This window comes from Sardina pilchardus, chromosome 21 (genome assembly GCF_963854185.1).
Source record: "Sardina pilchardus chromosome 21, fSarPil1.1, whole genome shotgun sequence".
In the NCBI taxonomy this organism is placed as follows: domain Eukaryota; kingdom Metazoa; phylum Chordata; class Actinopteri; order Clupeiformes; family Clupeidae; genus Sardina; species Sardina pilchardus.
In genome coordinates, this window is record NC_085014.1 from 22,717,190 (window position 1) to 22,744,319 (window position 27,130).

Here is a 27,130-nt window from a genome sequence, read left to right on the forward strand (position 1 = left end):
TCTCTGAATTGACATGTGGGAGTGTAGACCTAAGTGTTCCACGAGCATCCAGGCTAATAACACTTTCATTGGACGGTCTATGACATTTCACATCACTCCTTCTAGAGTCACTTGTTCCATAAACGTCATAGTTATAAACATGCTGCATGGTTCCCGTGCCGCCAACGTCTGCGTAAAGGGGCGGGTAATACGGGATAACCGGTAGATTCCCATTGGACTTATAAAACATCTGCTCACGTCTCCATCTGTAGCACTTCACCGATAGTATGGCTATGATGGACACGATGAAAAGAAATGAAACAACAGCGAGGGCCAGGACTAAATAAAAAGTCAGATTGTCGTTGTATTCCTTGTCGTGCGTAAAATCACTGAACTCTGAGAGCACTTCAGGAAAGCTGTCCGCTAAAGCCACATTCACATTGACTGTAGCAGAGCGAGAGGGCTGTCCGTTGTCCTCCACAATAATAGTGAGCTTTTGTTTCACAGCATCTTTATCAATGACTTGGCGAATAGTTCTTATTTCTCCATTCTGTGCGCCCACTTCAAACAGCGCCCTGTCTGTCCCTTTCTGTAGTTTATATGAGAGCCAGGCATTCTGACCCGAATCTACATCAACAGCCACCACTTTACTGACGAGATAGCCAACATCAGCAGAACGAGGGACAATTTCAGCTACCAGTGAGCCACTAGTTTGCACTGGGTACAGAATCTGAGGTGCATTGTCATTTTGATCTTGAATATTTATCTTAACACTAACATTGGTACTTAACGGTGGGGATCCTCCGTCTTGTGCTTTCACACGGAAATTAAAATGTTTTATCTGTTCGTAATCAAAAGTGCGCACGGCATGAATGACGCCACTCTCAGCATTAACTGATACATAGGAGGACACTGCTAACCCATTAACCGTAGATTCCTCCAGCATATATGAAATTCGGGCATTCTGATTAAAGTCCATGTCCATTGCTTTTATTGTGAAAATTGAGAGGCCAGGTGAGTTGTTTTCAGGAATGGAAGCTTCATACGAGCTCCTTTCAAACACGGGTGCGTTATCATTCACATCCGATATCTGTAGGGAGAGAGTGACGCTGCTAGACAGAGAGGGCACGCCTTCATCCGAGCACGTCACAGATATGTTATATGCGGAGTCTCTCTCTCGATCTAATTCGCCGTCTGTAACTAAACTGTAGAAATTATTTGATGTAGACTTCAAGATAAATGGTATATTTTCATTTATATTACACTGAACATTACCATTCTCCCCCGAGTCTGCGTCCTGAATATTAAGAATACTAACGACAGTACCGGATTTAGAGTTTTCAGGTATTGATGACGACTTGGACATGACATTCAACACTGGGCTGTTATCGTTTGCGTCGATCACATCAATAATCACCTTACATGTATCTGAGAGACCTCCGTGATCTTTTGCCAGAACATCAATTTGATAGCGCTTGATTTTCTCATAATCAGACTCTCCTATCAATGTGACTACACCGGTACTGTCATCTATTCTAAATAATCCAGTCATATCAGCGGCAGGTTTTGACAGTGTGTATGTTACTTTACCATTAATACCTTCGTCGGAGTCAGAAGCGCGCACTGTTGTTAACACGGTGCCTTTTGGAGCATTTTCTAAAACGCTAGACTTATACACACTTTGAGAACAAATCGGCGCGTTATCATTGGCATCTAGTACCAAAATGCGTATTTGCACTGTCCCAGACATCTGCGGATCACCTCCATCGGTAGCAGTCAAAAGTAAAGATAACCGATCTTCTTTCTCTCGATCAAGGGGTCTTTTTAAAATCATTACAACACGTTTCGTGTCCTCAGAATGTGTGTGTGTTTCTAATTCAAACACATCACTTGGCTTTAGTGCATAGCCTTTGAGGCCATTGATTCCAACATCACTATCTATGGCTTTTTCTAGCGTAAATCGAGCACCGAGGGGAGAAGACTCGCTTATCTCAAACGTCATTTCTTCTACTGAAAAACTGGGCGCATTGTCATTAATATCCGTGATTTGAACTGTAACACTGTAAAATTCCATCGGATTTTCTAATATTACTTGGAAATGCAGCGCGCAAGGCGTTGTCTGTCCGCACAGGGCTTCACGGTCTATCCTTTCTTTGATAAGAAGGATCCCCCTTTCTCTCATAAGCTCTACGTATTCAGTTCCGTCTCCGGTATAAATGCGTGCTTTCCCTGACTTAAGCCTTTTTACATCCAGACCTAAATCCTGTGCTATGTTTCCGACTACAGAGCCTTTCGGCATTTCTTCTGGAATAGAGTAACTGATCTGTCCATGCACGGTACTGAGACCAAAGAGAGAAACAAACAACAGTACTTGCCAAGCCATTGTCCTGTCCGACATTTTCTTTGGAATACAAAAACGCAATACAATCCCCAAAATGAATTGCAGTATCGAAATAATCCACCAAGAAATGTTATACTATCGAACAATGACAAGGAATCAAGCAGGATATACAAAGATCCTTGTTTAAAGGAGAAACATTCGGTAAATGTCGTCGTGTTTTCTGCACAGCTTTGTCGTCCCATTTATGCAGGGGCGGAGGACGTACACAAGCTTAATATAGTGCACGATTCCCCTCAACATATTAACCAACAGCGGCACTTGCAGACCGATTTGCTGTACTGCAGGTAAAGTAACAGACAAGGTGCTCTAAAATGACAGACAGCAGTTAACAAACACCAAGTAAGCTCATCGTCTGTCTGACTCCATAGTAAAGTAAGCTTTCAGCACCATGGCCAGCAACCGAAAGCTAAATTGTGCACACGTTCTTGTCAATAATATATACAAAAACTGTGACTGTATTGCAGCATTATTGAGTGAACTTCATCATAAATACACAGGAGAGGAAAAGAACACAATAACAGAACGTAAAGATATGCGTCTCACCTGATGGTTTGTATCATCCATGGTCAGTCTCTCCCTGTTGGCACGTGAGAGTGTATCTTTTCCACACGTGTCCAGGCTTATGATGCTTTCACTACAAGGTCTAGGGTATTGCAGATCACTTTTTCTGGAGTCCATTGTTCTGCACACCTCGTAATTATAAACATGCTGTAAAGTACCCGTGCCTCCTACGTCTGCGTAAAGTGGCGGGTAATACGGAATGACTGGCAGATTTCCGTTAGATTTATAAAACATCCGCTCACGTCTCCATCTGTAGCATTTCACCGACAGTATGGCTATTATAGAGACAATGAAAAGAAATGAAACAACTGCAAGGGCCAGGACTAAATAAAATGTCAGATTGTCGTTGTATTCCTTGTCATGCGTAAAGTCGGTGAACTCCGAGAGCACTTCAGGAAAGCTGTCCGCTAAAGCCACATTCACATTGACTGTAGCAGAGCGAGAGGGCTGTCCGTTGTCCTCCACAATAATAGTGAGCTTTTGTTTCACAGCATCTTTATCAATGACTTGGCGAATAGTTTTTATTTCTCCATTCTGTGCGCCCACTTCAAACAGCGCCCTGTCTGTCCCTTTCTGTAGTTTATATGAGAGCCAGGCATTCTGACCCGAATCTACATCAACAGCCACCACTTTACTGACGAGATAGCCAACATCAGCAGAACGAGGGACAATTTCAGCTACCAGTGAGCCACTAGTTTGCACTGGGTACAGAATCTGAGGTGCATTGTCATTTTGATCTTGAATGTTTATCTTAACACTAACATTGGTACTTAACGGTGGGGACCCTCCGTCTTGTGCTTTCACACGGAAATTAAAATGTTTTATCTGTTCGTAATCAAAAGTGCGCACGGCATGAATGACGCCACTCTCAGCATTAACTGATACATAGGAGGAGACTGCTAACCCATTGACCGAGGATTCCTCCAACATATATGAAATTCGGGCATTCTGATTAAAATCCATATCCATGGCTTTCACAGTGAAAATTGAGAGGCCAGGTGAGTTATTTTCTGGAATGGAGGCTTCATACGCGCTCCTTTCAAACACGGGTGCGTTATCATTCACATCTGATATCTGTAAGGAGAGAGTGACGCTGCTAGATAGAGAGGGCACGCCTTCATCCGAGCACGTCACAGATATGTTATATGCGGAGTCTCTCTCTCGATCTAATTCACCGTCTGTAACTAAACTGTAGAAGTTGTTTGACGTAGACTTCAAGATAAATGGCAAATTTTCATCTATAGAACACCGAACATTACCATTTTCCCCTGAGTCTGAATCTTGAATATTAAGAATACATACAACCGTGTCGGACTTAGAATTTTCTGGTATCGAGGTCGATTTGGACATTACTTTTATAACTGGTCTATTATCATTTGTGTCGATGATATCAACAACAACTTTACATGTGTCTGCGTAGCCACCGTGATCTTTCGCTTGGACTGCAATTTGATAGCGCTTGAATTTCTCAAAGTCGGTCTCTCCTATCAGCTGTAGCACACCGGTGGTGTCATCTATCTGAAACATTGCGGCTATGTCACCGACAGGCTTTAACAGTGTGTATGTTACTTTGCCATTCAATCCCTCATCTGCATCTGTCGCACTCACCGTGGCTAATAAGGTTCCTTTTGGCGAATTCTCTAAAACACTCGATTTATAAACTCTCTGGGAACAAACAGGAGCGTTATCATTTGCATCTTGAACTGTAATTAATATTTGCACCGTCCCCGACATCTGAGGATCGCCTCCATCTGTAGCGGTTAAGAGTAAAGATAAATGCTTTTCTTTCTCTCGGTCTAAGGATTTCTTCAAAACCATTTCAACACTCCTGGTATCGTCAGACTGTGTTTGTGTTTCTAATTCAAACACGTCGGTGGGTTTTAGAGTGTAGCTTTGAAGGCCATTGATTCCAACGTCATTATCGATGGCTTTTTCTAATGTAAATCTGAAACCGAGGAGAGATGACTCGCTTATTTCAAATTTGATTTCATTCACTGAAAAAAATGGCGCATTGTCATTGATATCTGTAATCTGAACAGTAACACTGAAAAATTCCATCGGGTTTTCTAAAATGATCTGGAAATGTAGTGCGCAAGGCGTTGTCTGACCGCACAGGGCTTCACGGTCTATCCTCTCTTTGATAAGCAGGATCCCCTTTTCTGTCATGAGTTCTATGTATTCAGTACCGTCTCCGGTGAAAACACGAGCTTTCCCTGACTTAAGCCTTTTTACATCCAGACCCAAATCTTGTGCTATGTTTCCGACTACAGAGCCTTTCGGCATTTCTTCTGGAATCGAGTAACTGATTTGTCCATGCACGGTACTGAGACCAAAGAGAGAAACAAACAACAGTACTTGCCAAGCCATTGTTCTGTCCGACATTTTCTTTGGATAGAAAACACTGAATAGAATCCTCAAAAATGAATTGTAGTATTGAAATATTCCCCAAATCAAAAGGTATGTTGTCTAAAAGACAAGGTATCAAGTGGGTTATCCAAAGATACTGGTTTAAAGGAGAAACATTCGGTAAATGTCGTCGTGTTTTCTGCACAGCTTTGTCGTCCCATTTATGCAGGGGCGGAGGACGTACACTAGCTTAATATAGTGCACGATTCCCCTCAACATATTAACCAACAGCGGCACTTGCAGACCGATGTGCTGTACTGCAGGTAAAGCAACTGACAGGTCCTCTTATATGACATAGAGCAGCAACCAAACACCAAGTAAGCTCCTCGACTGTCTGACTCTATAGCAAATTAAGCTTTCAGCACCATGGCTAGCAACCGGCAGCTTAACTACGTGCAATCATATCCTCGTCAATAATATGTAATACAAAAAGACTTTAAATGTACTGTAGCGTTTTTGAGTGAGCTTCATCGTTAAATACACAGGAGGGGAAAAGAACACGATAACAGAACGTTGTCAAGTAAAGATATGCAGCTCACCTGATGGGTAGTATCATCCATGGTCAGTCTCTCCCTGTTGGCACGTGAGAGTGTATCTTTTCCACACGTGTCCAGGCTTATGATGCTTTCACTACAAGGTCTAGGGTATTGCAGATCACTTTTTCTGGAGTCCATTGTTCTGCACACCTCGTAATTATATACATGCTGTAAAGTACCCGTGCCTCCTACGTCTGCGTAAAGGGGCGGGTAATACGGAATGACTGGCAGATTTCCGTTAGATTTATAAAAAATCCGCTCACGTCTCCATCTGTAGCACTTCACTGACAGGATTGAGATGATAGACACGATGAAAAGAAATGAGACAACGGCTAAAGCCAGGACCAGATAAAAGGTCAGATTGTCGTTGTACTCTTTGTCATGCGTCATGTCAGTGAACTCCGAGAGCACTTCTGGAAAGCTGTCCGCCAAAGCCACGTTAACATTGACTGTTGCTGAGCGAGAGGGCTTTCCGTTGTCCTCCACAACAACTGTTAGTCTCTGCTTTACTGTGTCCTTGTCAGTAATTTGTCGAATAGTTCTTATTTCTCCATTCTGAGCGCCTACCTCAAACAAGGCTCTCTCCGCAGTTTTATGTAGTTTATAAGACAGCCAGGCATTCTGTCCAGAGTCCACATCAACAGCCACCACCTTGGTGACGAGGTAGCCCACATCTGCTGACCGAGGCACAATCTCAGCCAAAAGGGATCCACTAGATTGTATCGGATAAAGAATTTGAGGCGCATTGTCATTTCGATCCTGGATGATCATGTTAAGAGTGGCGTTACTGCTCAGAGGAGGTGAGCCACCGTCTTGAGCTTTCACGATAAAACTTAGCTGCTTAATTTGCTCAAAGTCAAAGGAACGCACAGCATGCAAAACTCCTGTTTCAGAATTTATAGATAAATAAGAAGATGTCGAAGTTCCATCGCTCTGCTTTTCATCTAGGTAATATGAGATTCTGGCATTTTGATTCGCATCCAAATCTCTCGCCCTTACTGTGAAAATGGACAATCCAGGAGAATTGTTTTCCATTAAATACACTGAATACGTTTTCTGCTCGAAAACTGGTGCGTTATCATTTACATCAGATAGCGTTAGGCGCAGTGTCTTGACAGTAGAAAGAGGGGGGGATCCGGAGTCGATAGCTGTTATGGTGATGTTATACTCAGACAATGTTTCGCGGTCAAATAATGCGTCCGTGACTAAAGTATAATAATTTGCTAGAGATGATTTAATATTGAATGGAAGACCTCTGTCTATTGAACAAGTAACCTCACCATTTTTACCAGAATCAGCATCTTTGACATTTAGTATTGCTATTGTCGTTCCTATGGGAGAATCCTCAGACACGGGTGTCGAAAAAGACCTGACGTTCATAACTGGCGGATTATCATTAATATCTATAACTTCTATGATAACCTTACTTGTACCAGTGAATCCTCCTTGGTCTTTTGCTTCAACTCGTATTTCATATCGTTTATTTTGTTCAAAGTCGATAGCACCGTTAACAGAAATCGTGCCTGTGGTCTCGTCGATGTTAAATATTTGTTTTAAATCCTCCTTCAGATCACTGAAAGAGTACACTATCATTCCATTGGAACCGGCGTCAGCATCCGTTGCATTAACTGTCATCACATAAGTACCTCTCTGTGCATTTTCCATAACAGTGGATTTATACACGGTCTGGTTAAACACGGGGACATTGTCATTATTGTCTAGTACGGTGACGTCTATATTTACGGTACCAGATCTTTGCGGATTTCCGCCGTCGACTGCTACGAGCTTTAAAGAAAGCCGTGGATTCTCTTCTCTGTCTAAAGCTTTCTGGAGAACCATTTCTGCATATTTACTACCATCTGGATTCGACTGCTGTTTTAGAATAAAATGCGCATTTTGAGAAAGGATATAATTCTGAAGTGCATTTATTCCGACGTCGGGATCATCGGCACTCCCCAGCACAAAGCGCGAGCCAAGTGTAGCTGCTTCACTTATCTCAAAATGGATTTCAGTTTTCCGAAATACAGGCGTATTATCATTTATATCAAGTATTTCAACTGTGACCTGGTGTAGTTCCATTGGATTTTCTAGAATGATCTCAAAACTGAAGCTGCATGGGGTGATTTCGCCGCATAGCTGCTCTCGGTCTATTCGCTCGCTCACAACCAGGATCCCTTTGTCTGACTTGAGCTCCGTGTACTGTACGCTTTCAGTGACGATGTGGGCACGGCCCGATCTAAGCCTCTTCACATCAAGTCCCAGGTCTTGAGCAACATTCCCAATAAGCGAGCCAACCTTCATCTCCTCTGGAATAGAGTAACGAATCTGTGCGCCAACAATATCACAAAATGTCGCCAGTAACAATAGTACTTGCCAGTGCGGTCGATTAAAAATGGACACTCCAATGTATGAACGCTTACGCCCTTCATCGGTGGCCATGGTAATCCTCGAAAAAAAGGCTTAAGAATCCTTTAACAAACAAAATATAATCATTTAAGATCCACCATAAGTCCAGTCTCCGTCAAGTGAATAGTCCTTTAGAGACGCATAAAGAATGAAGACTACCTCACACATCACAGAGCGCAACGTTATGGGAGGATCTACTGATTGCTGACGCAAGTTCTCTAGTCCATAAAAATTTCTCCTGATCAACAGCGGCACTCAGAGTCCAAAGTTAGAATATCCACCTTTGAATTTGCAAGTAGGAATGAGACGACCATGTGGAATGGAAACAAACGTATACACACCAAAGAGTAAGATATCAACAAGGTAATGCTGTTTTCAGCAGATGACGTGATGGATAGTTGATATCATATGCACAAAGCTAACCTATAATTTGTAGAATCACAGACATAGGCTACATCACATATTCGCGAAGTAGAAAATTGTATGAAAAGATATGAGTTGATTCGATTCCAACAGACTAGAGTGGACATATTTTGACCAATAATTAGGCCTATTCGTGATTTGACTTATACAATATTTGTCCATTGGATAAACTATAAAGTTGGTATAACTACAGAGGATTGATTACTACACCTGGCTGAAAAAAATATGGACAAAAACTAGAGTAGAACCTGGGGGGCATCACGGCAAATTGTTCTTTTCTGCTCGCTGGCTGTATTTTTAAACTATAGGACAACGTATTTTCATACAGTATGTATCATGTCAAAGCTGCAGTTGACAATACGTTTGCTTAGTTCATTTGACTGCCTAAAACTATTCTCTTTTGCTCGACAAGACATACATGGTATAAAACTCATGAAAAATAAGCTTTTCGACTGTCTTACCACATAGCAAACTAAGCTTTCAGCACCATGGCTAGCAACCGAGAAGGGAAACTTAACGCCAAGTCGTATACATTTTATAGATAGTGTAGATGTTGTCAAAATTATACACATGATATGTCATGGTAAGAAAATTGTAACTTTAAATATTGCACCACTTCATTGTTAAATACACAGGAGGAAAAAGGAGCACGATAACAGAACGTAATCAAGTAAAGATATCCAGCTCACCTGATGGTTTGTATCATCCAGGGTCAGTCTCTCCCTGTTGGCACGTGAGAGTGTATCTTTTCCACACGTGTCCAGGCTTATGATGCTTTCACTACAAGGTCTAGGGTATTGCAGATCACTTTTCCTGGAGTCCATTGTTCTGCACACCTCGTAATTATAAACATGCTGTAAAGTACCCGTGCCTCCTACGTCTGCGTAAAGGGGCGGGTAATACGGAATGACTGGCAGATTTCCGTTAGATTTATAAAACATTCGCTCACGTCTCCATCTGTAGCACTTCACCGATAGTATGGCTATGATGGACACAATGAAAAGAAATGAAACAACAGCGAGGGCCAGCACTAAATAAAAGGTCAGACTGTCGTTGTATTCCTTGCCATGCGTAAAGTCACTGAACTCCGAGAGCACTTCAGGAAAGCTGTCCGTCAAAGCCACGTTAACATTGACTGTTGCTGAGCGAGAGGGCTGTCCGTTGTCCTCCACAACAACTGTTAGTCTCTGCTTTACCGTGTCTTTGTCAGTAATTTGCCGAAAGGTTCTTATTTCTCCATTCTGAGCGCCTACCTCAAACAAGGCTCGCTCCGCAGCTTTATGTAGTTTATAAGACAGCCAGGCATTCTGTCCAGAGTCCACATCAACAGCCACCACCTTGGTGACGAGGTAGCCCATATCTGCTGACCGAGGCACAATCTCAGCCAAAAGGGATCCACTGGATTGTATCGGATAGAGAATCTGAGGCGCATTGTCATTTTGATCCTGAATGATCACGTTAAGAGTGGCGTTACTGCTCAGAGGAGGCGAGCCACCGTCTTGAGCTTTCACGATAAAACTTAGCTGCTTAATTTGCTCAAAGTCAAAGGAACGCACAGCATGCAAAACTCCGGTTTCAGAATTTATAGATAAATAGGAAGATACCGAAGTTCCATCGCTCTGCTTTTCATCTAGGTAATATGAGATTCTGGCATTTTGATTCGCATCCAAGTCTCTCGCCTTCACTGTGAAAATGGACAACCCGGGAGAATTATTTTCCATTAAATACACTGAATATATGTTCTGCTCAAAAATGGGTGCGTTGTCATTGACATCAGACAACGTTAGGCGCAGCGTCTTGACAGTAGAGAGAGGTGGAGATCCGGAGTCGGTAGATGTTATTGTGATATTATACTCAGAGAGTGTTTCGCGGTCAAATAATGCGTCCGTGACTAAAGTATAATAATTTGTAAGAGATGATTTAATATTGAATGGAAGGCCTCTGTCTATTGAGCATGTAACTTCACCATTTTTACCAGAATCAGCATCTTTGACATTTAGTATTGCTATCGTCGTTCCTATGAGAGAATCCTCAGACACGGGACTAGAAAAGGACATGACGTTCATAACTGGCGCATTATCATTAATATCTATGACTTCAATAACAACTTTACTTGTACCAGAGAATCCCCCTTGGTCTTTAGCTTCAACTCTAATTTCATATCGTTTATTTTGTTCAAAGTCGATGGATCCGACAACAGAGATAGTGCCTGTGGACTCGTCAATGCTAAATATTTCTTTCAAATCCTCTTTCACGTCACCAAAAGAGTAGACTATCATTCCGTTAGAACCAGAATCAGCATCAGTTGCATTAACTGTCGTCACATAAGTACCTTTCGGTGCATTTTCCATCACAGTCGATTTATACACGGTCTGGTTAAACACGGGTACATTGTCATTAGCGTCTAGTACGGTAACATGTATATTAACAGTGCCAGATCTTTGCAGATTTCCGCCGTCCACTGCTATAAGCTTTAAAGAAAGCCGTGGATTCTCCTCTCTGTCTAAAGCTTTCTGGAGAACCATTTCTGCATATTTACTGCCATCTGGATTCGACTGCTGCTTTAAAACAAAATTAGCATTTGGAGAAAGTATATAATTCTGAAGTGCATTTATTCCGACGTCAGGATCATCGGCACTACCCAGCAGAAAACGCGAGCCAAGTGTAGCTGCTTCACTTATCTCAAAATGGATTTCAGTTTTCCGAAATACTGGCGCATTATCATTTATATCTAATATTTCAACTGTGATCTGGTGTAGTTCCATTGGATTTTCTAGAATAATCTCAAAACTGAAGCTGCACGGGGTCATTTCATTGCATAGCTGCTCTCGGTCTATTCTCTCGCTCACAACCAGTATCCCTTTGTCTGATTTGAGCTCCGTGTACTGTACGCTTTCTCCAGTGACGATACGGGCACGGCCCGATCTAAGCCTTTTCACATCAAGTCCCAGGTCTTGAGCAACATTCCCAATAAGCGAGCCAACTTTCATCTCTTCTGGAATAGAGTAACGAATCTGTGCGCCAATAATATCACAAAATGTCGCCAGTAAGAATATTACTTGCCAGTGCTGTCGATTACAGATGGCCACTCCAACGTATGAGCGCACACGCCCTTTATCAGCGGTCATGGTAATCCTCGAAAAAAGCTTAAGAATCCTTTAGCAAACAAAATAATATTATCGTTAAATATCCAAGATAAGTAGTCTCCGTCTTGTGAACAGTCCTTTAGAGACGCATAAAGAATGAAGACTACCTCACACATCACAGAGCGCAATGTTAGGGGAGGATCTACTGATATCTGACGCAACTTCTCTGGTCCATAAATATTTCTCCTGATCAACAGCGGCACTCAGAGTCCAAAGTTAGAATATCCAGCTTTGAATTTACAATAAGGAAACCGCCACGGTCGCCATGACAAATAAAACACACTTACCAAAGACTAAGATATAAACATTGTTTATACATAAACACTGTTTTTGGAGGATTATTTGGAGGATAGTTGATATCATGCAATGCAAATGCAAAAGCAGCATTCTATAGAACCAGAAGGAGACTATCACATACACACATTATATAAATCATTGCACGAGCAGATATAAGAGTTAAACCTTAGGCAAACATCATGGCAAACTCTTACTCGCTGGCTGCATAGTTAACGTAAGAGATAAAGTATATCCATATGTCTCATAAACAAAACTGACAATATGTTCTTTCAGGTCAGTTTCTCGTTAAATTCAACTTTCTCATTAAATTAAAAAAAAAATGTACACGTGTGTGTGTGTGTGTGTGTGTGTGTGTGTGTGTGTGTGTGTGTGTGTGTGTGTGTGTGTGTGTGTGTGTGTGTGTGTGTGTGTGTGTGTGTGTGAGTGTGTGTGAGAGAGAATCAAAATCCCAATAACAGTGCAGAGCAGAGTCTATACCTAAACTGCTGTCCATGGTGCTGAAGATGATCACTGACCAATAATTAATGTCCATGTAAACGCACTCAATCTAGGTAAAGCACGAAGACAACACAAACGTATTAGCCTATTGATAAAACACCCCTAAATAATAACGCGTATTTGAAGAAGTATATACTTTGCTGCTATCGAGGTGATATAGTCCTCAAAAATGACTATTAAGCAAACAAAGTCATCCACAAGACACTGCCTTGCCCACTTCTTAATTGATTTCAAGTCAACAGCGGCACTTAGAGTCCAATATATGAATAACTATGACTATACAGAAACGACTCTCAAAATGTCTTAATACCATGATTAACCCAGCGAGCGGTTCAAAATTAGGTTCCCGACAAAGCAAAGTCATAAGCCAGTATTCAGTCTGTATTCAATGTAAAACGCAAACAGTTGTCCATAAAACAGCATTACTCACCTCCTCTGGTGAATCGGGCTCATCCAGGATGTTTTTCTCGCTGTAAATCCGCTGCATAGTTGCAGTAGCATTGGGGTCCATTATCAACACATTTTGACTATCGGGTCTGCTGAACTTAAAATCACTTTTTCTAGAATCAGTGGTCCTGTATACGTCATAATTGTACACGTTTTGGAGAGTTCCTGTGCCGTCTGCGTAACGAGGTGGATAGTATGGAATGACCGGGAGACTGGACTGATAGCACGTCCGTGACTGCCTCCATCTATACACTTTCACCGATATAATAGCCACAATAGACGTTATAAAAAGGAATGAAACCACAGCCAAGGCTAAGACTAGATAAAAAGTCAGGTTGTCGTTGTATTCTTTGTCCTGATGAAAATCAGTGAACTCCGAGAGCACTTCAGGAAAGCTGTCGGCCAACGCCACATTCACATTGACTGAAGCTGAACGTGCTGGCTGCCCGTTGTCCTCCACTACAACAGTGAGCTTCTGTTTAACGGGATCTTTATCGGTGACTTGTCTGATAGTTCTTATTTCTCCATTCTGAGCGCCCACTTCAAAGAGCGCCCTGTCTGTTGCTTTTAGCAGTTTATATGAGAGCCAGGCATTCTGTCCAGAGTCCACATCAACAGCTACTACTTTAGTGACGAGGTAGCCCACATCAGTTGAACGAGGCACAATCTCTGCCACCACTGAACCACCAGTTTGCACTGGGTACAAAATCTGAGGCGCGTTGTCATTTTGGTCCCGGATTAAGATTTGTACAGTAGGGTCATTCCGTGTCAAATCAGATAAGATTGTTGCTGCACCGTCTCAGATTTTGTTAAAACTTTGTGTATATCATCAATGGGTCCTAAAACCAAGGCCTGTGAAATATTTCTGTGGAAATCATCTGTCTTCATATCTTTTTTTGACCTTGAAATTCTTTCATTTTTACAGCTTGAAAAACACATGCCATGTCTGGGCATTAATATCTTGACAAATATGTTCCCTAGCCTCCCCAAACTTTCTAGGGTGGAAGATCAACTCATAATAAGCATGTGTAAACAATTTAAAGTCTGTACTACATGTCTCTTGACTCTCGAAAGGGCCCTCAATTTTGGAAAAACGTGCATTATGTGTGATATTTAGGGTATTAAAAAAACTGTTTATCTTTTTCACTTGGTATCAGTCACTATTTCCTCTTCATATACGGCAGTTAATTAATGTTTTCCCTCAATTTGAAGTCTCCACGACAAATAACCATGACAATAATAACAATAAAACAAGGCATGTTTGTATTTTGTGTCATTTTCATGTAACTGAAATGCTATGTGGGGTAGGTAGTAGGATCATGAAAATCTATGTGGAAATAGAAAAGTATATGGACATGTAGTGTGTAAAGTTCTAATATTGCATCCAAGCCCCGTTCACAGAATAAATGCATGTAGTTACAGGTGTTTTGGTAACACCAGAATAAACATTTACAATAAAAAAAGGGAAGTTTGGCACCCCCCTCTGGCGAAACAGTAGCATTTTGCTACTTTTACAAGGCATTAACTCCGGTAGCTATTTGAATGGAATGGAAAGGCTATATTTTACTTCTCGTATTCAAAAAGAAGCAGAAATTCCTAATACCTTTTTTTTTTTGTGATCAATTTTTTATTATTTATTTTCTTGCAATCATTGTTACTAATCTAATACTAAGCTAATACCTTGAAATTGAAAAGGATGCCAAATCCACCGAATGATGTACTTGAAATTATGTTTTAACCATTAATCTAAAATAGGCCTTTCATTAGTTGGTGGCTGTGAAGTTCTCAAAGGCCATCTGAATATCCTCATACGTACTGCCGTCCTGTCCTGGTAGTGGCTGGGGCTGGCACAGCACACAGCACATGAATGGCAGCTGGTCCACTGGGGTGCAGGAATTTGACCTTGTAGTCCTCCAGCTCCTCTGACTTCTCCAAGGCATACCCTACCCACCATTTTCCATCATAGACACATATTGCCCTACCTGCACATCATGCTGCGGTGCCTGAGTGGCATTCTGAACAGTGTAAGACGTATGAAGATATTCAAATGGCCTTTGAGAACTTCACAGCCACCAACCAATGAAAGGCCTATTTTAGATTAATCGTTAAAACATAATTTCAAGTACATAATTCGGTGGATTTGGTATCCTTTTCCATTTCAAGGTATTAGGAATTTCTGCTTCTTTTTGAATACGAGAAGTAAAATATAGCCTTTCCATTCCATTCAAATAGCTACCGGAGTTAATGCCTTGTAAAAGTAGCAAAATGCTACTGTTTCGCCAGAGGGGGGTGCCAAACTTCCCTTTTTTTTTATTGTAAATGTTTATTCTGGTGTTACCAAAACACCTGTAACTACATGCATTTATTCTGTGAACGGGGCTTGGATGCAATATTAGAACTTTACACACTACATGTCCATATACTTTTCTATTTCCACATAGATTTTCATGATCCTACTACCTACCCCACATAGCTTTTCAGCTGCATGAAAATGACACAAAAATACAAACAAGCCTTGTTTTATCCTTATTATTGTCAAATTCAAATGATTTGGAGACTTCACATTTTGGGACAACATTAACAAAGGATTATATTTCTATAGAAAAGACTCATTGATGGCAGGTGTGTCCCAATAAAAAAGTTTTGAGACCCTCAATATCACTTTTTTTGCATGTTTTTCCAGAAACTAGGGACTTCTGTACAACCAATGAGACTGTGGTACAAACATTTAATCATTGAATCTTACTGAGAACATGCTTGTCTTCCATTCTATAAAGTTTAGTCAGGCTAGGAATTATACTTTTTAAGATATGAGTACCTTAACATGGCCTCCAAGATAAGGTCATTTAGAGAGTGTAAAAAGGCAAGGGCAAAAAGACAATGAAAACAATAGAATTGAACAAAAATATTTTACAGATTTTAGTTATGGAACCTAAACATTGTGTATACAAACTTTGAAGAAAATCCGAGTCGGTGCTGCAACCATTTTCCTGGATTTTGTCTGATTTGACACGGAATGACCCAGTAGCATTACTACTTAATGGAGGAGAGCCTCCATCCTGCGCTTTCACAACAAAAGTGAGCTGCTTGATTTGTTCGTAATCAAATGACCGAACTGCATGGAGAACACCTGTCTCCGAGTTGATTGAGAAATAGGATGAAAGTGGGGATGCGCTGATTTGTGTTTCTTCTAAAAAATACGATATTCTTGCGTTTTGATTCCAGTCTAAATCCTTTGCGAATACATTAAATATAGACACACCAGGTGAGTTATTCTCGGTTACATAAGCCGTATACTGGCTTCTTTCGAAAACAGGTGCGTTATCATTAATATCTGACACTTTCAGAAGTAGATTTGTAGAGCTGGACAATGGCGGAGCACCAGAGTCGGTTGCAGTTACGGTTATATTGTATTCCTGTACAGTCTCTCTATCAAAGTGCGCATCAGTTATCAAATTATAATAATTAGACAGTGATGACTCAATTTTAAATGGCATTTTATTGTTTATGGAACACGTAATGAGGCCATTTTTCTCAGAGTCTAAATCTTTAACATTCAATATCGCGATAGTGGTGCCTGGCGGCGCATCTTCAGACAAGCTGCTCGAAAAAGACATGACATTGATTATCGGCTGATTGTCATTTACATCAATTACCTCAATGACAACTTTGCTAGAATCGGTGAGTCCACCTTGATCTTTTGCCTCTACTCGCATTTCATATCGCTTGTCCTTCTCATAATCTATCTGGCCAAAAACAGACACAGCTCCTGTATTCTCGTCGATACGGAAAATATTTCCAAAATTTCCTCTCACCTTGGTAAAATAATATGTTATTTGACCATACAACCCACTATCCGCGTCTGATGCATTTACGGTTGTGACGTAGGTCCCTTTTGGTGAGTTTTCCATCACAGAGCCCCTATATATTGTTTGGTTAAATACAGGCGCATTATCATTCGCATCTAACACAGTAATGTCTATACTGACCGTGCCAGACCTCTGCGGGTTCCCCCCATCCACAGCAATTAGCTTTAGAGACAGACGAGGATGCTTCTCTCTATCTAAGGCATTTTGAAGAACCATCTCGGCATATTTACTGCCATCTGGGTTTGCATGTTCTTTTATGACAAAATTATTGTTTTCTGTTAAGATGTATTTTTGTAATGCATTCACGCCCACGTCTGGGTCGTCCGCACTTTCCAATACAAACCGTGAACCAAGAGTGGCAGACTCACTGATCTCGAATTTTAAGTTTGCATTCTGGAAGGTAGGCGAATGGTCATTCACGTCGAGAATTTCGATGATAACCCGATGTAGTTCCATCGGATTCTCTAGAATGATTTCGAAGCTGATGCTGCATGGCGTGATGTCGCCGCATAACTGCTCTCGGTCTATTCTTTCATTTACAACGAGTATTCCTTTGTCTGTTTTCAGCTCTGTGTACTGCAGGCTTTCCCCACTGACGATACGAGCTCGACCTTCCCGGAGTCTTCTCAAATCGAGCCCGAGGTCTTGTGCCACGTTACCGATTAGCGAGCCTTTCTTCATCTCCTCCGGAATAGAATATCGGATCTGTCCTTTTGCGACATGACACAAGCACAACAAACAAAACAGTACTTGCCAATGCACCGACCATCCTGAGGTCCCGACACGCGTAAACGGCACTGAATCCTTTCCAAACATGATAATCCAATATCCAGTGAAACACAAAAGCCTCTTATATCTGCGACATTTGTAGAATATCCGTAAGAAACGAAGATTTACTCAGTGCGCAATGTGTCCAATTCTCATTCCGTTTCGACAGCAGAAGAGGCAGAACTGTATATCTGTAGCTGGCCCCACCTTATATGAAGCAAAGTGGTCTCGTTCTATTTGAGAGTAAAGGAGGGGCAACACATAAGCCACATAAGACAAGACATGACGAATCTACTTTCCTTGTTCAACAGCGGCACTTAGAGTCCAAACCGTGAATGTCAGACAGCAGTTCTATTTCAAGTAAACGCAATGCAATTCAACCTAATCAAACACAACCACCAAAAGTAAATAACTCAGTCCTAATGAATATGTATGCAGTTAAAGTTGGCCTGCAGCAGCGGAATTTGAATGTAATATCATTGAATTTGGCATGAGACACAGTGCGTGTCGCTGTCCGCGTCAGTGGTGCTGAAAACTCCTCAAGACATTTTGTAATACACCATTATCTCTTAGAAATGTCACTCCACGATATAACATGAGTCAATATAACATAAAACGCACCTGCATCAAAATGTCCCACAAAACATATCCATACATTTTACAAATGATGTATGTAATATGACTGCCAAAATGACATCAGAGTACAAAAGAAAACCCAACCTACTCACCTCCAAAGGGGAATCGGGCTCATCGAGGATGTTTTTCTCACTTTGAACACGCTGCATAGTGCTCATAGAAAAAGGATCCATCACAAGCACGCTTTGAGTACCAGGTCTGGCGAACTGACAGTCACTTTTTCTAGAATCAGTTGTTTTGTAAACCTCATAATTGTACACGCGTTGAAGAGTTCCCGCACCCCCAGCGTCTGCGTAACGCGGGGGATAATATGGAATAACGGGAAGATTAGATTTGAAGTACATCCGAGATTGCCTCCATCGGTACACTTTTACGGCTATGATCGCGACCAATGACGTTACAAAAAGGAATGACACTACAGCCAAGGCCAAGACTAAGTAAAAAGTTAGGTCCTCGTTGTAATCCTTATCATGCGTAAAGTTAGTGAACTCGGACAGCACTTCTGGAAAACTGTCAGCCACCACCACGTTAACACTGACTGACGCTGAGCGAGAGGACTGTCCGTTGTCCTCCACTATAACGGTGAGTTTCTGTTTCACAGCATCTTTATCAGTCACTTGACGTATAGTTCTTATTTCTCCATTCTGTGCGCCAACCTCAAACAGAGGCCTGTCTGAGTCTTTGTGCAGTCTATATGACAGCCAAGCATTTTGACCCGAATCCACATCAACAGCCACCACTTTAGTTACGAGGTAGCCCACATCTGCTGAACGAGGCACCATCTCAGCTATCAGAGAACCGCTGGTCTGAATTGGATACAGGATCTGGGGCGAGTTATCATTCAGGTCCTGAATGAAAACATTAAGTGTCATATTGCTGCTCAGTGGGGGAGAACCTCCATCTTGTGCTTTAATAGTCACTTTAAATTGTTTAATTTGTTCGAAATCAAAAGAGCGCACAGCATGAATCATGCCGCTCTCTGCATTTATGGAAACGTAAGACGAGGCTGGGGCTCCATTCATATCAGTTTCTTCAAGAATGTATGAAATCCTAGCGTTTTGATTTTCATCAGCGTCATGTGCTTTGGCTGTAAATATGGAAAGTCCAGGGGAGTTGTTTTCTGGCACATGCGCAATATAGGACCTTTCTGGAAATACTGGTGAATTATCGTTAACATCGGTGACTTTAAGACTAAATGTATTTTTACTAGACAGTGGAGGTTTTCCCGCGTCAGTAGCGATAACTGTAATATTGTAATTGGACACTTTCTCACGATCTAAAACTGCATCAGTTACCAGCGTATAATAATTTCTTACAGTTGACTTTATCTTAAAGGGAAGGCTTTCTTCGAGCGCACAGCTCACTTTGCCATTATCAGCCGAGTCCACATCTTTAACATTAATAATACCAACAGTTGTATCTGGTGGCAAATTTTCCGAGACTGTGGTCGAAAACGACATAACATTTATGACTGGGGCGTTGTCATTGACATCATTTACATCAATGATTACTTTACTAGAATCAGTTAGACCACCTTGGTCTTTGGCTTCAATTCTTATTTCATATTTGGTGTCTCTTTCATGGTCTATCGGGCCCACCACGGTTATGCGGCCGGTGTCTTTATCAATATTGAATATATCTTCTATGTTACTCTTAAGTTTAGAAAAATAGTAAGAAACAAGACCATTTGAACCACTGTCCTTGTCGGTGGCATTGACAGTAGTGATATATGTTCCCTTTGGTGCATTTTCTATTATGGAGGCCCTGTAGACTGTCTGGTTAAAGACCGGTGCGTTATCATTTACATCCAGTACAGTCACATCTATATTTACCGTACCAGATTTCTGGGGATTGCCACCATCTACAGCTATGAGCTTCATGGAGAGACGAGGATGATCTTCTCTATCTAATGATTTCTGAAGTACCATCTCCGCATATTTACTCCCATCAGGATTCGAATGCTGCTTTAAAACAAAATTATCATTAGGCGTTAGGATATAATGTTGTAAAGCATTGACTCCAACGTCCGGATCATACGCACTCTCTAATACAAAGCGAGAGCCTTGCGTTGCCGATTCACTGATTTCAAATACCAAGTCTTTGTTTTGAAATGTGGGAGCATTATCATTTTCATCTAGAATTTCTACAGTTACAGGATGCAATTCCATCGGATTTTCCAGAATAATCTCAAAGCTGAAGCTACACGGCGTAATATCGCCGCACAACTGCTCGCGGTCTATTCTCTCGCTAACGACGAGTACCCCTTTGTCTGTTTTAAGCTCTGCGTACTGAATGCTGTCCCCGGTAACTATGCGAGCTCTCCCCGCACGGAGCCTTTGTAAATCAAGCCCCAGATCCTGCGCAACATTACCTATCAGTGAGCCTTTCTTCATTTCCTCTGGAATAGAATATCGGATTTGTCCAGATACACGCAGAATAAAGCAGAGGAGAAAAAGTACTTGCCATTGTTTTGCGCCATATTCCCCAAAAACAGCCATGATCCAGTAAAATAAAGACCAGCAAATGCAACCTAGTTATTCCGATGTTCAGAAGGAATTCAATGCAATAGAAACAACTCCTCATTCGGTGTAAATATAAACGTTAGATGTGTTTTGACGAGTGCCGTGAGCATCCAGTATCATGCATTTCCTTTCTTCAATCTAAAACGCAGAAAGAGAGCGTCGTCTATCTGTATAAAGCCAGGGAGGGGCCTTGACGTGATAGACAGTGAAACGACTGAGAAATGTTTTCGCTGATCAACAGCGGCGCTCAGAGTCCAAACTCAGGAGCAGCAAGTACAAAAAAAAATCTGCAATGACTAAAATGTGACCATGCTAGGTATACAAGACAAAATACAACGCGTAATGTAATGCACCTAGTATGAACACAAGCACAAATAGGCTGCTTGTTTCAAAAGCCTATTTCTGATCAACAAATGATTTGGGTATGACACGAGATGCATATTGGGGTTTTGCCTTATAAATCATTAAATGACTACATACCTCCATGGGCGAGTCGGGCTCATCCAGAATGTTCTTTTCGCTGTCCACACGCCTCATGGTTCTGGCGGCACTTGGGTCCACAACGAGAACATTTTGACCACATGGTCCGGAGAATTTGTAATCACTTTTTCTGGAGTCTGTCGTGTTGTACAATTCGTAATTATATACACGGTGAAGAGTTCCTGCACCTCCACTGTCCGCGTAATTAGGTGGATAATATGGAATAACCGGGAGACTTGGCTGATAGTACGTGTTAGACTGCTTCCATCGGTAAATCTTCACGGATATGATGGCAACCAATGATGTTACAAAGAGGAACGAAACTACAGCTAAAGCCAGGACCAGATAAAATGTCAAATTGTCATTGTATTCCTTGTCAGGTGTCAAGTCAGTAAACTCCGAAAGAATCTCTGGAAAACTGTCTGCCACTGCTACGTTAAGATTGACTGTAGCTGAGCGAGAGGGCTGCCCGTTGTCCTCCACTACAATAGTCAGTTTTTGCTTCACAGCATCTTTATCAGTGGTCTGTCGTATAGTTCTTATTTCTCCATTCTGTGTGCCAACGTCGAACAACGCCCTGTCGGTCGCCTTCTGAAATTTATATGTAAGCCAAGCATTCTGTCCTGAGTCGACATCAACGGCCACCACTTTGGTGACGAGATAACCCACATCTGCTGAACGAGGCACAATTTCCGCCATAATAGAGCCTGCGTTCTGTAACGGGTAGAGGATCTGAGGTGCATTGTCATTCTGGTCTTGGATGTGGATCCTCACTGTTGCATTGCTGCTTAATGGAGGGGAGCCACCATCTTGGGCACTTACAGTAAATGACAACTGTTTGATTTGTTCATAATCAAAAGAGCGCACGGTGGTAATAACTCCAGTACTCGCGTCAATCGAGATGTATGACGATGCCAAAGCCTCACCTACCCTTGTCTCCGTTAACAAATATGATATCCTAGCATTTTGACCGGAGTCCGGGTCCACAGCTTTGACCCTGAATATTGATGTGCCCGGTGAATTATTTTCGGGGACATAAGCAGAGTAGGTAGCACGATCAAAGACTGGAGCGTTGTCATTGACATCTGACACCTTCAGACACAAAGTGGTGACACTTGAAAGAGAAGGTGAACCAGAATCGGTGGCAGTTATTGTTATGTTGTATTCCGGTAATACCTCTCGATCAAACTCAGATTCAGTTATCACAGTATAATAGTTTGCGAGGGAGGACTCTACCCTGAAAGGCAAATGTTTGTCGATAGAACAGGTCACCTGACCATTTTGTCCCGAGTCAGAGTCTTTGACGTTAATCACAGCTATCGTTGTGCCCGGTGGCGAATCTTCAGATACGGGGCTCGAGAATGACATGACATTGATAACAGGTACATTATCATTAACGTCCACGACTTCAATTATTAATTTACTAGTCCCGGACAAGCCGCCCTGATCCTTCGCTTGGACCCTTATCTCATATCGCTTATCTTTTTCAAAATCAATATTTCCGGCAACTGATATTACACCAGTTGTTCCATCCATATTGAATATATTAACTAGATGTCCCTTCAGATTCGAAAACGAGTATGATACAATGCCATTCGAGCCACTATCAGCATCACTTGCATTGACAGTTGCTATGTAGCTGCCTTTAGGTGCATTTTCCTTTACACTAGCCCTGTAAATAGTCTGGTTAAAAACAGGAGCATTGTCATTTACATCTAGAACAGTAACATCGATGCGCACTGTGCCAGACCTCTGTGGATCTCCTCCATCTACGGCGATTAGTTTTAATGACAGCCGAGGATGCTTTTCTCTGTCTAATGCTTTCTGGATAATCATTTCAGCGTATTTACTGCCATCCGGATTCGAATGCTGTTTCAATATGAAATTATCATTTGGAGTCAGAACATAATTTTGAAGGGCGTTGACTCCTACATCAGGATCATCAGCACTCTCTAAAACAAAACTCGAGCCGAGTGTTGCCGATTCGCTTATTTCAAAACTCACCAAGTTTTTCTGAAATACTGGAGCGTTATCATTAATATCCAGAATTTCGACGGTAATTTGATGCAATTCTATAGGATTTTCTAGAATGATCTCGAAACTGAAGCTGCAGGGAGTAATATCACCGCATAGCTGCTCTCGGTCTATTCTCTCGCTCACAACCAGAATCCCTTTGTCTGCATTAAGCTCTGTGTACTGGATACTTTCCCCGGTCACAATACGAGCTCGACCCGTCCGAAGCCTTTTCACATCAAGTCCAAAATCCTGTGCTACATTACCTATCAGTGAACCTTTCTTCATTTCCTCTGGAATCGAATAACGAATTTGTCCGACAGCGACATTACCAAGGCACATAAGGACAACGAGTACTTGCCATTGTATTCTGAACTGCGCACATCCTCCATTGCATTTTCTTGAATAATACACTTTAGAAGACATGTTCCCCAGAATTTATCCACAGATGTTTGAGAAAAGCGTAAATTTCATGATTCACTGAACGATCTGTATCCACAGAATGGCTGACGATTAAGAGAAAAATATCCCAACCGTTATTCTATGTCCTTCCACAGCACTGCGTAATGTAGTCTTGCCTTTTTTTCTTTACTGTGTGGTCTGCACGGGCCTTAAGAGTGTTGTGGTAGAGGAGGGCCAAGACTTAACGCAGGACTGTAAACGTTTTACTGATCAACAGCGGCCCTCAGAGTCTAAAACTAGAATATCTCTGAGTGATCTTCGATCACCATTATAAAAGAACAAAGATTATAAAATAACATAGATAATCATGTATCATTATTATTATTATTATTATTATTATTATTATTATTATTATTATTATTATTATTATTATCATTATTGGCGAAATTATTATTAGGCCTATTATTATTATTATATTCATTGTTGTTGTTGGTAGTGTTGACCAATGGAAGTAGGCTATCTTTACCAAAACATACTGATCCCATTTATTCATTTTCAGCACCACAGTGAAAATGGACAGCGAACGAGTAAACCTGCCATGGTATACAGAACGAATAGACTTGCTTTAGTAGGCTACAATGTCGCGCTTGCAGAAATCCGTCAAACCGAGGTATCATGATGTCTTACAGTACCATTTTAACATGTTATCATGCGAAACTGTGTTTTACTCAGTCATAAATACTAGAGTGACTTCTTGTGCAATAGCACCGCTGTGAGTCAGTCAGCGAAACGGCACCATTTATACTGTGCCTTCTGCTCTGCGTGACGGCTTAGATCTGTCAGCATGCATGCTGCTGAAGATAACTGTATTAAGAGCGGAAATATTAGCCTATTAGTGTTAGGAGCGGAATGCTTAAACACACATTGTGGGCATTAAATGGATTGCACGCAAAGGCACAAAAGCAGTTTGAATATAATGTTTACACCACACTACTACCACAGAAACACACAGGTACACGCACATGCATGCACACATACCTGCACACACACACACACACACACACACACACACACACACACACACACACTCACATGCACGCACACACACATGCACACACAAGCGCGTGCACGTTTCACCATATACCCCTGACACCTCACCCCAATCCCTCTCTTATCTCTTCCTTCCTTCTTTCCTTCCTCTCCCTCCCTCTCTCCCTCTCTCTCTCTCTCACACACACACACACACACACACACACTCATACACACACAGACACACACACACACACACACTCCTTGGGACTTGGGATTATGCTGCAAATGTAATTTCAGTATGCCATCTCATAAGAACAGTGACCCAAATTTTGCTATCAGGAAAAAAAAATGCTTTGAGCAGAGCTGAGCCGAGCTGAACTGAGTTATTCATCACGAGCGCTCCAGCCCCGGCTCCTGGGCCACGCCATCAAATTGAGACAGACAACGGCTTTTATTTCAGTAAATAATTGAACTGAAATTAAATTAATTTAGGGGGATGAATGTCAAAAGAAGCACAAAGGAGGGCATGGTGAGCTCAAGCCTCAAGTGTGGTGAGGATACAAGCCTCTCCTCTCTCTGCAGGCAAACAGCACTATTTCTGTCCACACAGTCTCTCTCAGGTGTGCACAGCCACAGCGCACCCAGTTATGCCCCTGCATGCAGCACCCTAAGGCAGTAAGCCCTGCCACTGTGTGGTCAGTGGGGGCATAGAGGGCGTCACACTTCCCGACTTAAAAGAGTTCCTCCAGCAGCCTTTAAAAAGGACCACAAAGCCCTTCTGCAGTCCCAGGCAGTCTTTGATCTTCCACACTTACAGACTCACACACGGCAGCCCTATCCCACCGCAAGTTATGGACATTTCCAAAAAAAATCAGTGAAGCATAAGCTCTAGGCCAGTGGCCAATCAAAAGGTGGGAAGACAGACCCATAACATACTGATCATGACTCGCCAGGCTCACCAGCACACACACACACATAGCTACTGCCTTCACTCTGCCTAGCAACACCCACACATGATCCACTGAGAGCAGCCTGGCGTCTCCACAACACTATAAAGGTCACAGCACACGCTCACCTCACCAACACTTAAGGCTAAGCAGACATGAATGCTGATCTACAAGACTGGCAAAAATAGGGGTGATATTTCACTAGATGAATAATTCAATTTGGAAATCTGCGGGGAGGGAAAATGCCGCATATGCCACAGTATGCTACAAAGAGACTTGTGAAAGTCACCTGGACAACGATCAAACAGCATGCTGATGCAAGTGAAAACTCACAGGACAACATATAGGACTATGAAAATATGGAGCACACCAGCCAAAAAAAACCAAAAGAGCCATCTATACAAAAAAAGTCACTCCAAAGTAACCCATTCCAAAAATAACTGCAGTGATTAGATTCATTGACTTATAGTTATTTATTTTTCACGTCCAGAATATTGCATTTCCTGCATATGAATGAATGCAAACAATTCCTCTAAAACCACAGATAAAAGTAGTGCAGTTCTTTTTAAGGGACTACATTTATATTGAAAGGCCAGTTTGAGACTCTTCAATCTGTATCACTGGTTTAGGTGTAAGCACCTCTCAACCTTTCCTAAAAATAACAACCTCCAGGTGTGAGCTACCGGGCTTGAGCCAGCTTTGCTTAACTGGTCAGCAGACAGCAGACCAGAGATAAAGTCCACTCAGTGCCACTCTCTCCAGGGGATCAAAGTCACCCAGCCACCCAGGATAATCACCAAATACAATACAATCCTTTAGTGGATCAAAGCCTACCCAGCTACCCAGCTACCCAGGATAATCACCAAATACAATACAGACAAAACAGCAAAGTTAGGTTCATGTTATGGTTGCAATATAAAATGGGGACAGACAACAGAGATTAAAAATAGAGGCGTCATTTCAGTTAATTAATAATTTAACTTCAAATTTAGGGGATGAATATCAAAGCAAGCACGAAGGAGGGCATGTTGAGCTCGTTTTGAGAACACAAGTACCCCCCCCCCCCCCCCACCCACCCACCCCCCTTCCGGAGGCAAACAGCACCACTTTTATCCAGAGTCTCAGGTGTGCACAATCAAGCACAATATGCCCATGCACCACTAAAAAGGCCACTGGCCTGCGAGGGTGCAGAGCTGTGCAACACCAACCTCTCCCATTTCAGACCTCCCCTACAAACCACTCTAAATACTAGGCCTACACTCAATTATATATTCTTAACTGCTGCAATGTGCAGTGCTGCTCAATATTGACAAACACGGCACCGCAAAAGTTTACTCTGTATCAAAAGTTAGCCTGTTTAT

General features: G+C 41.9%; 5 protein-coding genes across 5 annotated transcripts in view; all 5 read right to left on the bottom strand.

Annotated features, from left to right (window-relative positions):
* LOC134068448 (protocadherin gamma-A11-like) overlaps positions 1 to 5,308 on the bottom strand; it is a 119,124-nt gene extending 113,816 nt beyond the window's left edge. Inside the window, exon 1 of the mRNA XM_062524067.1 lies at positions 2,924 to 5,308. Coding sequence (XP_062380051.1) covers positions 2,924 to 5,308 — 2,385 coding nt within the window. The remainder of the gene's footprint in view (positions 1 to 2,923) is intronic.
* Positions 5,309 to 5,820: 512 nt separating this feature from the next.
* Positions 5,821 to 8,322, bottom strand: LOC134068583 (protocadherin gamma-A6-like). Its single transcript, XM_062524266.1, has one exon. It carries the CDS (start codon positions 8,320 to 8,322, stop codon positions 5,821 to 5,823), a length of 2,502 nt encoding a protein of 833 aa, XP_062380250.1.
* A 98-nt stretch (positions 8,323 to 8,420) lies between these two features.
* Positions 8,421 to 11,840, bottom strand: LOC134068585 (protocadherin gamma-A10-like). Its single transcript, XM_062524267.1, has 3 exons — positions 11,465 to 11,840; positions 9,402 to 10,177; positions 8,421 to 8,444 (listed from the first exon to the last, which is right to left on the bottom strand). Exons 1-3 carry the CDS (start codon positions 11,838 to 11,840, stop codon positions 8,421 to 8,423), a joined length of 1,176 nt encoding a protein of 391 aa, XP_062380251.1.
* Positions 11,841 to 11,937: 97 nt separating this feature from the next.
* On the bottom strand, positions 11,938 to 17,785 carry LOC134068586 (protocadherin gamma-B1-like). Its single transcript, XM_062524268.1, has 3 exons — positions 17,413 to 17,785; positions 13,084 to 13,853; positions 11,938 to 11,961 (listed from the first exon to the last, which is right to left on the bottom strand). The coding sequence occupies exons 1-3, from the start codon at positions 17,783 to 17,785 to the stop codon at positions 11,938 to 11,940; spliced, it is 1,167 nt and encodes a 388-aa protein (XP_062380252.1).
* A 760-nt stretch (positions 17,786 to 18,545) lies between these two features.
* On the bottom strand, positions 18,546 to 23,814 carry LOC134068587 (protocadherin beta-4-like). The gene is made up of 3 exons (XM_062524269.1): positions 23,425 to 23,814; positions 21,376 to 22,137; positions 18,546 to 18,662 (listed from the first exon to the last, which is right to left on the bottom strand). Exons 1-3 carry the CDS (start codon positions 23,812 to 23,814, stop codon positions 18,546 to 18,548), a joined length of 1,269 nt encoding a protein of 422 aa, XP_062380253.1.
* Positions 23,815 to 27,130: the final 3,316 nt, after the last annotated feature.